Source organism: Oncorhynchus mykiss, chromosome 12, assembly GCF_013265735.2.
Source record: "Oncorhynchus mykiss isolate Arlee chromosome 12, USDA_OmykA_1.1, whole genome shotgun sequence".
In the NCBI taxonomy this organism is placed as follows: domain Eukaryota; kingdom Metazoa; phylum Chordata; class Actinopteri; order Salmoniformes; family Salmonidae; genus Oncorhynchus; species Oncorhynchus mykiss.
The window spans coordinates 32,368,806-32,385,009 of NC_048576.1; the positions used below are offsets into that span (position 1 = coordinate 32,368,806).

Below are 16,204 nucleotides of genomic sequence, written 5' to 3' on the forward strand. Positions count from 1 at the left end.
CCCCAGGCGTTATTGTTTCTGTTCCTGTGTCATGTCTGTGCATTTTTCGTGTTTCTTATTTTGTAGAATTTATTAAGACACTCACTCCCTGAACTTGCTTCCCGACTCTCAGGGCACATCGTTACACACGGGAAACGCGTCTCCCGTTCTGTACGGGGTGCATAACTGGTGGCAGGGAAGTCAGAGGGTTAAATACACAACAATTAATGAGGGAAATGAACACCAGGTGTGTAGGAAAACAAAACAAAACAAATGGAAAATGAAAAGTGGAACGACGATGGCTAGAAGATCGGCGACGCTGACCGCCGAATGCAGCCCGAACATGGAGAGGAACCGACTTCAGTGGAAGTCGTGACACGTTCGCTATTTAAGTGCATAGATAACATGTATTTTTCCCCCTGCTTCGAGACATGTGCTTGATAATGGTCCATTCTAAATAAATACAAATTCACACATATATTATTTAGTATATGTAAAGACCAGCATAAATCAAGAATAGTCTAATGGTGTAATGATGGGTTAGTGATTCGGAAGCAGGTACAGGTGTAACGTTTTAATAAAACCACAAAACCAAGAACACAATAACGCCAAGACAAGAACAATACCAACTGGTGAGTGAACCTGGGAGATTGACATATAAATGGGAGGAAAATATGAAAGTAATGGAGTCCAGATGTGAATCATAGTGATTCACAGGTGCGCGTAATGATGAGTGCCAGGTGTGCGTAATGATGAATCCCAGGTGGTTAGTACTCTGGCGACGTTGTACGCCGGAGGGGAGGAGCAGGAGCAGACGTGACAGATGGGTGACAGTATTAGACTTGTGAATGGTATATTATCACTTGTGAATGATGTCCAGCTTAAGGCAAGAAACAGTGCATGCCTTATTTTGCAACTTTTTCTAATCATAGTCACACACCTCATATAGCCTAGACCATAGGCCTATATGTTTTGATAAGGTTTGTATCGCAACTAAAGTGGCCAAATAACTTCTTAAAATGAAGCACATTCATCTGATTGACAATGGGTGTAGAGCCTAACTGGCATACAGTACATACTGTACACAGTGTGTGAGTTTCAAGTTTGGGGAAGAACATTTTCACCTAATTCGAGACACCTTTATAATAAAAGCATTACATGCATAATTGCATTTGTGGTCACTTTTGAGAATGGTGTTTTCTGGCTAATGGAACACTGCCGTGTGCGCATTGGTGTGTCTATAATGTGAAGAAATAGCCTAATAGTTTACCAACATTTTAAACTAAACGTTCTGATCTGTTGCGTCAGGGTCAGTGCTTAAAGAAGTTGTTTTGATGCTAGTGGTTTTTATCATTTGGAATCTATCTTATCTTATCTAATCTATCGTATCCCACAACTGTCCCAGACTATGTTTAGAATATTTATTTCTCGTACAGAATAAAATAGGTCAACTTTTGTACTATGGCGGATAGTAGATTGACATAGATTAGTGCTTTTGCTGTTTGTTAGGCCTACTCATCTCATTGGCTGATGAAAAGTAAATGTGGACAGTTTTTCCAATATGTTCAATATGCACCTCGGAATTGGATAAGGACATGCGCGCAGTTGCATCCCAGATGTGTCGGTCTTCACTTGTAGCTTGTGAGAAAGACCCGATCACGTGACAGATAGCCATTGAAGTGAGATGTGCTTCGGCACGCGGCCGGGAGAAGGGACTTATAATTGTTATATTCAGCCCAAGGGCACAATGGCCACTGGCTGCAAAAGGCATGGATTATTTTAGGGGGCATTACAGCCACACAAAGGGGATGCAGCCAGGAAATGTGAGGCCTTATCAAGTGTTTGTCAAATTGTGAATGAGAGACTGATGAAGTGTGTACAGCCTGTACAAAAAAAACTAAGCAGAGCTCATGCATTTCATGTGACTTTTTTCAAATCATCATTAGAGACGCATTATGCAGCCTTAGAATGTATTAAAAATCACACCATATAGCCCAACAAATCTTGTCTGCTAAATTAATTGTGTAGCCCATAGTCATATGGCATAGCCAGATCAGGGCCTAACATAACGACAACTCAGAGTATTCTATTCTGTTCTTCTGAAATAGACTACATTTTCTTCATATCATGTTTTTTTTTTGACTTGTCTGAAATAAATAATGGATTTATTGTGATGGTGCAGGCTATATTACTTGAATGTATTAGACTTATTAAAATGTAGATGTTCCAAAGGTCTGCATCAGTGGCTATGCGTTGAAGCCAGAAAATTCTAAATGTGTTTATGTTAATTAACGGTCAATTACCGTGAGACCGGCAGTTATTTGCTTGACGATCACCATCTGACAAAATATCATGACCGCCACCGCCCTAGTTGTGGTTTGAAGGCAGAGCAGATGATGTTCCATTGGTGTCAGAATAAGAGAATCCAGATCATTTTCTCTTTGAGGCATTCTCCTTATCACCACACATTCTGTTATTTTTCTCCACTCACATTCGATCCCATGACAACCTATTACAAGAGGATCTCTGAGGTATGGATCCAGCTTTGATTCATACTGTGATGGAAAAGAGCCAGCTACAGATACAGCCTGATTTATTTTCAGCCTGAAACTCATTTGTACCACACATAGGACAGTGTGTATAACCTAGTGGTCTTTAAAGCTGGCTGGCTGTTATTTAAGCCTTCTCATCATCCCATCCATGGTCATGCTACAGTAGCTGCCATGGGTTGAGCTATAGTGTGATAGATTTCATATCTTTCTACGTGATCTTCAGCAGCAGTTTAATTGTTATAATGGATCTGTAGTAAGGTTGCAAAGGATCGGAAACTTTCCGGTAAATTTCTGAAATTTTCCATGGGAAGTTAAGCCCTGGAATTTGGGGGATTTTGCTTAAATTTGTCAAAAAAAGTTAGCTTATAACAGTGAGACTTTTTTTGTGGGATACACATAAGGTAATTCTAGGTCTTGTGGCTTTTTTTGGTTAAACTATCCCCAATTCAATGGAATTGCAACCCTCTGCATGCTGATTCTCAAGATCTTGTACACTAATGAGATGCTATTGAGCCCACACTACTACACTGTCTGAGCCAAGGACTACATGCTTTCTGGTAAGTTTTGATTACAATACTGGGAGGGGTGAATGTATTTAATGTGACATACATTGTTTTTTGTTAACTAGTAAATAGTAGCCTACAGCAAAGTGTGTTTTAAATCATTTCTAACTTGTTAACAATTTATGCTATTTAGTTTTTTTCTCCCATGTGGGTTTTAGCTTGCTTGAGCCTGATAACTGAGGAGTGTTACCTGTTCACCTGTTTCCATATATGTTTCATTTTAAAACATTTATCTTACAAAGGAGTTGGTTAATCTAACTGCTTAATTATTTATCTGTACATGGAATTGTATTTTTATTTATTTTTACTCATGTTTCTCTAATCTTTACAGGAAAATGCCACGGGCACTATCTGATGTGTGGAGACATTTCACTGCAGCTAATGTAGAAGGAAAAGCGGTGTACATTTGCAAATACTGTGCCATATCATATGTGAAGAATGCAACAAAGATGCCGAATAATCTGGCCAAGTGCATAAAGTTCCCTCAGCGCTCACAACAAGCAACCTCTGACAAAATTTAATCTACTTCTATTCGAGGTGAAAATAATGAATAAGACACCTTATCGATAGCAACAGCTCCTAGAATCAGAAGTTTTTTTTTACTCAATGGAGAAACTTAGTCAGACAAATGCTGATAAATGTCTTACTCGAGCTGTGTATGCAACTGGTTTACCTCTGACGCTCACAGGCAATGTTTATTGGAATAATTATTTTTGCCCATCATACATCCTCCAACCAGACATGCTTTATCTACTCATTTGCTAGATGCAGAGATCAACAGAGTTCAAGTGAAGGTCAAGCAAATCATAGAGAAAGCAGACTGTATTGCAATCATTTCTGATGGGTGGTCGAATGTTTGTGGGCAAGGAATAATTAACTACATCATTTCCACCCCTCAACCAGTATTCTACAAAAGCACAGACTCAAGGGACAACAGACACAACAGTCTCTACATTGCATATGAACTGAAGGCAGTCATCAATGACCTTAGACCACAGAAGGTATTTGCACCGGTGACAGACAATGCTGTGAACATGAAGGCTGCTTGGTCTAAAGTGGAGGAGTCCTATCCTCACACCACACCCATTGGCTGTGCTGCTCATCCATTGAATCTGCTCCTCAAGGACATCATGGCACTGAAAACAATGGATACACTCTACAAGAGATCCAAGGAAATGGTTAGGTATGTGAAGGGTCATCAAGTTATAGCAGCAATCTACCTCACCTAGCAAAGTGAGAAGAATAAGAACATCAGATTGAAGCTGCCCAGCAACACCCGTTGGGAGGGTGTTGTCATCATGTTTGACAGTCTCCTGGAGGGGAAGGAGTCTCTCCAAGAAATGGCCATATCACAGTCTGCCGATATGGACAGCCCCATCAATAGGATCCTCCTGGATGATGTATTTTGGGAGAGAGTGGTAAGCAGCCTGAAACTCCTGAAACCTATAGCAGTAGCCATTGCACAGATTAAGGGTGACAATGCCATCCTGTCTGATGTTCAGACTCTGTTCAGACATCTGTTTGCAGATGTAAGAGAAGAAATCAGTACTGCCCTGCCCACTTCACTGTTGCTCCAAGAAGAGGAAACTGCAGTTCTGAAATACATCAAAAAGCGTGAAGACTTCTGCCTGAAGCCCATATAGACCGCAGTGTACATGTTGGACCCCAACTATGCTGGCAAGAGCATCCTGTTTGGTACAAAGATCAACAAGGCCTATGGTTTCATCACTATCGTGTCTCGCCACTTTTACCTGGATGAGGGCAAGGTTCTTGGCAGTCTGGCGAAGTACATTTCCAAGAAAAGGCTTTGGGATGGAGATGCAATATGGCAGTCGTGCCAACATATTCCATCAGCCACCTGGTGGAAGGGACTTTGTGGATCTGAGGCTCTTTCCCCTGTTGCCTCAATCATCCTCCAAATCCCACCAACATCAGCCACCTCAAAGCGCAACTGGTCCTTGTTTGGGAACACACACCAAAGCATGCAACAGGCTGACCAATTGGTTGAAAAATTGGTGGCCATCCAGGAAAATTGTAGGCTTTTTGAGCCTCAAAGCGAGCCATCTTCAACAAGGTTGGAAAGTGACAGTGAAGATGAGGCCTCGGAGTCTGATGTTCAAGCGGTGGACATTGAGGAGGTCCAGGCAGAAGACATGGAAGCCTGAGAGGAAGACAACCAAAGCTTTAGTTTCAAGGCTATCATTTAACAGATGTATGTTGAAAATGTTTTTGGGAGATACATATTGGTACAATATTCCCTTTCTTTTGTTGTTCAGTGAAATCATCCCTTGTGAAGAGTCAACTCGTTTAATTAAAGTTCAATTCGTAACTAAATTGTTATTTTTATTTCTATTGGAAGGATTTAATAATTTGCAATTATGTCTACTTTTGATGAGGTAAAAGGTTTATGTTTCTGTCTCCATATGATATGGTAAATATATCCAATGCAAGAAAACATCTACATTTAAATGGTATTAATATTAATTCCCATATATTCCTGTTAATTCCCATATATTCCCATTAATTCCCACAGAAAGTTTTCACCTCTTAATATCCCCCAAAATGTGCAACCCTAGTCTGTAGTACTTGAGCCTGCCTGGGCTGCTTCCTCTATCCAGGCCAGTAATAGTGTTACCTAATCCCCCCTCCCTTCACTGCTGTAGTCCACAGAGGGAACATTTAATTTTTCACTGTGGTCTTTTATTCTCTTGGTGTGTGTTGTGTGGTTGTGCGGGGGTTGGGGTCTCCTGCTGCACAGAGTGGGGTCACTGGAGAGCCTTGACGGGTAGTTTGTCCTTGTCCAGGGACCAGGGCAGGAGTCATCTGTTGTCATTTGGTGTTTGCCACCTTAGTCACATGAACAATGGACATTGGCAAGGAAGGAAATACACTGTGAAAAGCCAAAACAACCGGAAGAAAAATGTAAACGTTTTATACACTGGTAAGATAGTATGAAGGAGCAGTGGGAAAGGGACGAGGTAGTTTTTTCTAGCTTTTAAATGCTAGTAAAACTAAATGCATGCTCTTCAACCGATTGCTGCCCACGCCCGCCCGCCCGACTGGCATCACTACTCTGGACAGTTCTGACAACTACAAATACCTAGGTTTCTGGTTAGACTGTAAACTCTCCTTCCAGACTCACATTAAGCATCTCCAATCCAAAATTAAATCTAGAATCGGCATCCTATTTCACAACAAATCCAATTTAATTTACAAAATAGCCTCCAACACTCTACTCAGCAAACTGGATGTAGTCTATCACAGTGCCGTCGTTTTGTCACTAATGCCCCATATATTACCCACCACTGCGACCTGTATGCTCTCGTTAGCTGGCCCTCGCTACATATTCGTCGCCAAACCCACTGGCTCCAGGTCATCTATAAGTCTTTGCTTGGTAAAGCCACGCCTTATCTCAGCTCACTGGTCACCATAGCAACACCCACCCATAGCATGCGCTCCAGAAGGTATATTTCACTGGTCATCCCCAAAGCCAACACTTCCTTTGGCCGCCTTTCCTTCCAGTTCTCTGCTGCTAATGACTGGAACGAATTGTAAAAATCCCTGAAGCTGAAAATAAGTCTCTTATATCTCCCTCTCTAACTTTAAGCATCAGCTGTCAGAGCAGCTTACCGATCACTGTACCTTTATACAGCCATTCTGTAAATAGCACACCAAACTACCTCATCCCCATATTGTTATTTATCTTCTTGCTCTTTTGCACCCCAGTACTGTATGTCTACTTGCACATCATCATCTGAACATCTATCACTCCAGTGTTAATACTAAATTGTAATTATTTCGCCTCTATGGCCTATTTATTGCCTACATTTGCACACACTATACATAGATTTTTCTATTGTGTTATTGACTGTACGTTTGTTATGTGCAACTCTGTGTTGTTGTTTTTGTCGCACTGCTTTGCTTTATCTTGGCCAGGTCACAGTTGTAAATGAGAACTTGTTCTCAACTGGCCTACCTGGTTAAATAACGGTGAAATAAAAATAAATAAATAAAAGACATAATGAATGAATGTTTCCACCTGACCTTCCAATAAGTTAAGTGAGTATAAGTTAATATGTCATGTCCCAACCTTCAGATGCCCATCAGTGAGAAGACTATCCTGTAGTCATTTATGGAAAATTAGGTCTGCTTTTATGAGTTCAAAATCCATTACAACTTTTAAAATCAACTTTATCTATGATGGGCAGTTCAATCTAAAACTCAAATTAGTAGCAACATGTTCGTTTATATACCTGCTATAGAATTGATAGTGAACATATCTCACTTTGATGCCTATCTCTAATTGCTCTTGGATGTGTCTGGAGGTTGGCTCGTCCCGTACAGAACCCCTCTATGAGACAGACTAGAGGTCAGGTTGTTCTGTGTGAAAGCCATGGAGCTGACCTTCTGAAGAACTGCTGTGTCTTGACTATATTAAACACCTGAGCCGCCGGCTGCCTGGCGCAGTCACCACCCAGCTCCTATGCATTACATACACTCACTCACTCATACTGTGGGGAGACCCAGTCATTCCACTACATCTATTTCTATATCAACAGTCTATAAACAGTTCTATGTAAATGTACTTGTTTGTAAGTGATTGCTTCATATTTCATGGGGTTTTTAAATGTCTACATGCTGCAACACAAATTGCCCTTTGGGACAATACAGGTTTAGTCTTCTCTCCTATTCTCTCCTTCTCCTCTATAAATAGATTGTAGAATGTGAAGAGAGCTATTTTACTGAGTGTATTTGGTGCTGATTCTTCTCGTAGGACAGAGTTCAAAGCCCACAGGGATGTGAAGCCAGTGAAGCTGATCCGAGCCAAGTCCCAGTACCTTCCCCCTGATGAGAAGACCAGCCTGGAGACCAGCTATAGCGCCACCTACAGGGGAGAGCAGGGCAAACAGCAGCCCAACGACAACAAGGCTGTGGACAGGAGGAGGATACGCAGCCTGTACAATGAGCCCTACAAAGGGCTACAAGAGACCAAGGTGAGAACGTTTTAGATCATGTCCTATTGACTACTCCCATGGTACAGCCATAATGCAGCTAATCACCTATTCAGAACCACAGCCGTGCAGAGTGCGTTTTCAAACCCAATGTAATGACAGAATCTTTCTCTTGGAGGGCTGCTGTTCTCTTTACTGTGTATGTTGTGATGGCAAATCATATCAGTAATACTGAAGCAAACACAATATCAAACTGAGGAGTTACAGATCTTTGCAGAGTTATTTACACCTGCTGCTAATGTCTTTGGGGATGGTATATATAAATAATCTCCATCTTCCCCCATCCCCTGTGCCTAGGTTGAGAGGTCTAACAGTGCTCCCCGATCCAAACCCAAAAAGGCGGGCGCCACGGTAGCTAGTCAGGGCGGCAAACCTGTCAAGAAGGCCAAAGAGCAGAAGCAGCCGGGCAGCACAGCACTGCGGGGCACCAAGAAAACGACCTCTGAGAACCAGCCCACTGAGTCCAGGCCTGCGGTGGGGGACAAGGAGAAAAGTAAAGAGATGAACAACAAACTGGCTGAGGCAAAAGAGTAAAAATCATTTAGCACTACTTTTTATTCTTCTTTGGGGAAAGAACACGAAGGCTGCAAAATTAATTAGAAGTTCTCATCCCTTTTATGTTTTGTCTCTCTCCCTCTCTCTCGTCTCTCTCTAACTCTCTTTCTCTCTCTTCTCTCTGCCTCTTGGCTAAATTAGATGTAGTTACAGTAAATGTCAGGGTTGTGACATGACATGTCGTTGCTTCCCCGCCTCACATTACATTAGATCACCGTAGTAACAAGGGGGCGTGTTCATCCGCTTCCTCTGCTCCCCGATGCCACCCTCCACCCCCCTCTCTCCATCTCAAGGTTACCATGGCTACCGGCTGCCTGGTTAGCCAATGAATGGCACGTGCTATTGTTGCATGAGCCCACCGACTAGCAAGCCTGTGTGGTTGGCTTCCATCTTCCAACTGAACAGATTGCTTTGTTGAGTTTATCAAGGATTTTTGGGAATGAGAAGACCATGAAAATTGGCTCAGTGACTGGACTCGATTTCTGTAGCTGTAACTTTCAAATGTATGCAAAGATACATTTATAAATGTATGCATAGACACATTAGATACTCATCTAGGATAACGGTCTGAAAATCTTTGATAAATATGCAGCTTTGAGTGTATCGATCCATGGCTGAGTTTGTGCCTGCTCTTTATTTCCTGAATGCTGTTTTCAGATTGGCATTACTAAGATGCTTTGTTCAACTTTGCCATCATTCCTGAATGCAATGTCTAATTTTGTAAACCTAATAACTATGTTGATTGTGGATGATGTGGGAATGGTTTTGAACAAATAATTGTCAGGACAGCATTTACAACGTCATACGCTCTCATTCAAATTGTTCTCTCTCTTTGCAGTCAAATTCATTCATCAAGGTATTTTAGAGGTCAGACAAGGCTGTCTTGTTTCAGCAACCTTGTTGCCAAGCTGGGAGCCATCTGGGTTACTGTAACGTGATTATTATGCATTACTAGACCAGTCATTTGCACAGCAGATGAGAATTCCCACTGAATAAAATGTTACTATCATGCAATTATAATTACATTCAGCATTTATAAAAAAAACGCCATTACATTTCACTGAGTCACGATAGGAATTTGATATTGTGGCTCTATGGTCTTTAGCTATGCTTTCACCCAGCCAATATACACTCTATGTGCTATAGCTAGGACACACACACACACACAGAGTCATGGTTGACTGGAACCAACATGATTATTTAGGCCCCTATGGCACTAGCAGATGAGAGAAGCCAACAACAATATTCACATCCCAGAGGTCTAAAGAGGTGCATGGCTTGATGTGATACGAGTTAAAACTCTTTCTCTCTTTCAGCAGATTCATGGTTTTATAATTATATGTTATTTATTGTTTTATTTATTCATCTATTTATTTGGGTATAAAACACTAGTTACTTCTGCTAATACCATTATTGTAACATACCCCCAAAAACGTGTCTGCGATGTTATGGTAAGTTGAATGCTGGCCGTTTGGAATGTTTATATTTCTGGACTTATTGTTTCTGTCTTTGTTTTTGGTTTATGCATGCTGTGTCTCTATGTTTCTGTCTAGCATGGGCCTCAAACAACTGGCCTCTTCCCTGGACCAGGGGTGGGTGGGTGGGTGGGTGTGTGTGTGTGTGTGTGTGTGTGTGTGTGTGTGTGTGTGTGTGTGTGTGTGTGTGTGTGTGTGTGTGTGTGTGTGTGTGTGTGTGTGTGTGTGTGTGTGTGTGTGTGTGTGTGTGGATTTCATTAGATTGAGAAGATTACGTGTAGATGTCAAGATTATATTAAACACATTCAACTCCAAATATATCTCTCCTCTGCTGCCTTCTATGGCAATCTAAATATAGTAGGCATAGGCTACCAATGTAGAACGACTTGATTGAATTAGGACAAGCAGCGAAACTACATTTTATAGTTGGTTTACATTTGTATCATACTTCTGCATATGTATGCAGTTTCTTGAATGGGGTATATTGAGGGAGCAAGGAAAATTATCTGTATTACAAACATAAACCTCATTATGTCAAAATGAATCAGGTTTGTATTGGTTGTATAGTGCCAGTAGAGCTCTATTGGCTACTACACATGTCTACTTGTGTCTTAGCAGACAGTAGTAAAGACCAGAACAGCGTTTCAGACTCCTGGGATGGCGTAGACCACAATAGGGCAGTGCATTGTGCTGTGCAGGACTTGCTTGTCATGGGCCACCCCACACTCCCCAGTCTCTCTCTTGTGTTGTTGTCATCTGTTGTGCTAGTCAGAGCCCCCTGGCTCCCTCCCCTCCATTTTGAATACTGGAGTGTGTTGTCTCTCCATTTGCCATGGTGGTGTCTTGAGTTAGTATGTCACAATGAACCACCATGCCATATTCCGCTTAGACTGAGCATGTGCCCACGGAGCGGAGGGTGAGGGCCATCTCATTAGCATTTTGCAGCCTTTGGTTAGGGAGGGGGGTCTTTCTCTCGTAGCACAGGAAGGGGTGTCGGGAGGGTCATACATGTAAAGTGCTGACACACAGCACACCCGGTGCTATCGATCTTTAATCGAAGCATTAGAAACAAAAAAAGAATAGAAAAGAACCATGGTACAAAGAAGTTACAGAATGTATTGGACACAAATATTTTACTGTGACGTGCTTGTGTTTCTCTCTGCTTGCTCCTATTTACTGAAATATTATGAATAAATGCAAAAGCAGAAAAAGCTGTGTCCTCTTGGTTCTTTATGTTGAAACGTATGGAGGAGGAGGAGGGTGAAAGAACAGTGGTTGCAGGTATTTGTTGAATTGTTTTTGTGTCTTTGTCTTTGTGAGACATGAGATGCTCTTTAGTGAGTGAATCCACATGGAAGAGAATTTTGCCTTCAGGTTTTCTTTAGCTCTTATCAAAGAGATTCTGGCATGAGTTCTGGCATCCTTCAAAGGGCTTGCATATTGCTGCTACACTATGTGAGAGCTGAGGAATATATTATTTTGCATCATGTGTCCAAATATATTCAAAGACCTTGCCCAAATTATACAGCAATATGCAAGTTAAGGATGGGTAGAACATTATTCCAGAATCGGATGTCATGTATTTACTGGGCCAACAAACTGTATGATTAATGAAATGTTCTTTCTCTGCGTGTAACAAATGTGACATTTGGATATTTCTAAAATCATTATAATCATGTAATTACTATATTTTCCAGCTTCATCTGGTATCGTTATTAGCTTTTCGTGGATGTCAAATTTGGATATACTGTGCAAGGTGAAATCCTACCTCTAGAAAACCTAATGAGTGACATTCTGATTCATTTGAAGGGTTGTGCTAAAACAGTACCACTACATACAGCTCTGTCAGCCAATCCGTGATACAGGCTGGGTGCAGACGCTAAAGCAACACCTGTGGGGCTGTACACTACCCATTCCAAGGTAACCTAAAAACACACCCAGCCGCCACAAGCCACAAATCTCTCATTCATATGTGCTCATAAGATGTATTTCAAAGTCATGATTTTTTATTTTTTTTTGATAGTGGCACAGTTTTGTTTTGAAAATCATTGTACTCCGATACAGTTCCCACCAGGTCAGATCCCTCATATATTTCTCTTCCATATGGAAACTAGAGTAGAGGAATGAGTGTGTGGGGATGTCTGTCTGTGTGAATGCTTGGGTGTCATGTCCTATAATGTACGTATGTCTCCTTAAGGTTCCTCTCTTAAGGAGGCCTTGGGTCTGCCTTGGGTCTGCCTTGTTGTAGTAGAATGGCTATAGTACAGACCATCTTGGAATCCCTCCTTGAGATACTGGAAGATGCTAGATGCATTCATTGCTCCTGGTAATAAGAAATAGGCCAAGGCTAAACAAATTGCATGGCTGGGCAGTAAAATTTGACTTTTGAATTATTCACACAGATGACTAGAGATCGCCCATCCTTTTCTATTTTTAGAGCAACTAGATTAACCCTACCGTGCAACCACTATTATTTGATATAACATTATTTGATATTATATCAAAGTGATATTGTAATTACACACGTTACCAGTGTGATTATATATAAATTATTAATAAACCTGTGGGTAAACACACCTATGTTTATAATAACACATAGTTATCCTTTTCGGTTTGATAATTTGTATCATTTGATGTAATGTTGTTATGGTGTCTGAGTGGGACCTGCAATCCAAATGTTATATAATATTACTAAATGTGTGTAAATGTGTGGTTATTTTATATGGGCTGGACTTGGTGCTAAATCTGAATTGTTTATTAAAAATATGTCGATTCAATGTTTATTGGGGTGCATGGTCGGAATAGAGTGGGGAGGTACAGTAGTTCTAGCATTGGAGAGAGCCAGCTCTGCTACTGGAGAAGATAGTAAGTGCATGTTTTAGTCCCCTCAAGTTTCATTTTAGATTAGATTATTCCTGAATGTCCTGTGGCTGTTTATCCTTGAACACCCTGAGACTCTCATTAGACTCTCATTATTCCCATTCGTGTGCTCTAGCTTTTAGTCTGAGGTTTCAGCTGACAGATTGGATTCAAACTCAGAGAGCAGTGGCTATTTATTGATCTGAACATAACGCAAAATCCTAACTTTGATTGAAGAAACATTTAAACTTTTGTTTGGAATTGAGGAAGGTAGGCGGGCGAACTATGTTTTTTTTGTGCTATTTTAGGTTTGAAGTGATAAGAAACCAAGAGAGAGCTTTAGTAGTTTCACATCCCCACTGTGGCAGTATAATGTTGCCCTCTGATATGAGTAGTCACAGGGTGCTCAACTCAACTCAGCAAAATTCTTTGTGATTGGCCTCTGAGAAATGCCTCATCTTGTGTCTCTTTGTTTTTGTCTTTTTCTTTGTGTCTTAACTCTGTGCTGCCTCGCCTCCTAGAGAGCTTAATGACGAGGTTCTCCGACCCGGTGATCATCATTCCCAGGGTGCCGTTGGAGGAGAACCAGAACCACTGGAGGAAAGACCCGAACCACGGAGGAGCGGCGTAGTTGTGCACTTTGCCCCAGATGTAAAGTATGAGTAGATCCACTAGATCTGTACTGTAGGGACATACTGTACTGTAGGCCTATGGTATACAGGGAGGAACTGCTGTCCTGTTCTGTACTGTACATATATAGTATTTTCAATTCAGTTCTATTGGGAAAAGAGAAATACCCCATTAACAAGTCCTCTGCGTGAGGAGGCTAACCAAAATAGGATGCACGTAGCGTGTTTGAAACAGCTTTAGGGCAGTGCGGTCATAGCTGTTTGAGCAAATGCAAATGCAAAAGGTGCTATAAGTTTAATTTCCGTTTCATGCTTTTGTTTTAAGAGAATGTTTTCATTTGGTAATGATGTTAGAAATGCCAAACCATAAAGTGCTTATTGAAAGAAAAAAAAGAACTGTATATTGATCAATTCAAAGGCAAATAAATATAGATAACTTGCTGATTTGCTAATCTGTGTTGTATTTTTATTGGTGTGTGACTTATTGGTGTTATTTTAGAACAGACCAAGAAGCTATCCACAACTCAGAGTACACTGAAGAAGATAGAACTGACACTGAAAAGCACAGTGGAAAATAGCCTACAATAAACACACTTCAAAATGAAACGTGAAACACACTCCTATAATAATATTGAGGTTCTCGGGCGACCCCTTTGTAAATGTTTTAGGACACATATTCCTTTTTCATTTACTGTATGACTCATTCTAGTCTAGTGAATATTTGTGTGAGAGTGCTTGTACGCTCTGTTTACTCTGGATAAGCACTTGTGTGAAAGGGGTTTAAGGGCTTGGCTAAAGCAGCTATTTCTCTGTTGACCTTCATATTGCTTTTCATTACCCCTCTCCCTTTTCTTTGATTATGAAGTGAAAGATGAGAATGAATTTGTATTGGATGATAAAATGATAAGTATGCACATTCGTTATCTGATTGTACAGATGTGCTCTGCTGACTCATTCTCCTCAATGTGCCTACCCCAGAGGAGTAAACACACACACACACACACACACACCCCCACACACACACACACACACACACACACCCACACACACACACACACCGCCCCCCCCCCCCACACACACAACACTTTTATGCGAAGCCTTCACATCTTCACGATGCCACATAGACTTGAGCTGCTCATCGGGATTGGAGGACTCGCATCTCTAAGTTTGATTCTCCTCCTATAGACTGTGTCTCATGACTACATGGAGGACTCGTATCTCTAAGGATGAGTCATGGAAGGATGATTCTCCTCCTATAGACTGTGTCTCATGACTACATGGAGGACTCGTATCTCTAAGGATGAGTCATGGAAGGATGATTCTCCTCCTATAGACTGTGTCTCATGACTACATGGAGGACTCGTATCTCTAAGGATGAGTCATGGAAGGATGATTCTCCTCCTATAGACTGTGTCTCATGACTACATGGAGGACTCGTATCTCTAAGGATGAGTCATGGAAGGATGATTCTCCTCCTATAGACTGTGTCTCATGACTACATGGAGGACTCGTATCTCTAAGGATGAGTCATGGAAGGATGATTCTCCTCCTATAGACTGTGTCTCATGACTACATGGAGGACTCGTATCTCTAAGGATGAGTCATGGAAGGATGATTCTCCTCCTATAGACTGTCTCATGACTACATGGAGGACTCGTATCTCTAAGGATGAGTCATGGAAGGATGATTCTCCTCCTATAGACTGTCTCATGACTACATGGAGGACTCGTATCTCTAAGGATGAGTCATGGAAGGATGAGTCTCCTCCTATAGGCTGTGTCTCATGACTACATGGAGAACTCGTATCTCTAAAGATGAGTCATGGAAGGATGAGTCTCCTCCTATAGGCTGTGTCTCACTCTCATCACTATTCCACATCAAGTAACTCATGCCAGCAGTACAATTATTTTTTTAAAACAGATACAAATACACCTTATGGAACAGCAGGGACTGTGAAGCAACACAAACAATAGACACATGCATACAAACACACGATAACATGCGCACTATACACACATATACACATGGATTTTGTGTTGTAGATGTGTGGTAGTAGAGTAGATGCCTGAGGGTACACACTTAATATTTTGTGAAATCTATTGTGAATGTATTGTAATGTTTTTAAAACGTAGAACTGCTTTAATGTTACTGGACCCCCGGAAGAGTACTGAGGATCCATAATAAACATAAATACAACACACATAAGTCTCCTCTTACTACCAGTAAACATTTCGCTATCTACAATACTTACAATGTTCAAAAGCAATGAATAGGAAATCATAGCCTACAAACCTTCCAGCTAGAATCTTTTTGTACAGTTATTGTCGGTCATAATGATTAGAGGAGATTTTCAGCAATTGTCCACATAAAACTGTTGTCTATGACAGGAACAGGGTAGAGGGGAGGGGCACCAATGAATCCTCCCCATTATTGGAGAGCACAGTGTTGACCCGTATTGACCTTTGACCTAGTGACTGTATGGCAATCACCATCTTCCCTTAAGCTTACCGTATGCTTCCCAGTCGAAACAGTTCGCACATATATTATGCAGAAATGTTTTGTTTGTTATGGTGTTCGGCA

At 41.2% G+C, this 16,204-nt stretch overlaps 1 protein-coding gene across 3 annotated transcripts in view; it reads left to right on the forward strand.

Annotated features, from left to right (window-relative positions):
- LOC110537461 (microtubule-associated protein 6 homolog) overlaps positions 1-14,068 on the forward strand; it is a 31,122-nt gene extending 17,054 nt beyond the window's left edge. The window contains exons 2-5 of one of the 3 annotated variants that reach the window (XM_036937404.1): positions 7,869-8,088; positions 8,404-8,636; positions 11,946-12,056; positions 13,517-14,068. In XM_036937404.1, the coding sequence (XP_036793299.1) occupies positions 7,869-8,088; positions 8,404-8,636; positions 11,946-12,056; positions 13,517-13,661 (709 nt within the window). In that variant the 3' untranslated portion in view covers positions 13,662-14,068. The remainder of the gene's footprint in view (positions 1-7,868; positions 8,089-8,403; positions 8,637-11,945; positions 12,057-13,516) is intronic. The other 2 variants (XM_036937405.1, XM_036937406.1) reach the window with 2 other exon arrangements.
- The last annotated feature ends 2,136 nt before the right edge of the window (positions 14,069-16,204 follow it).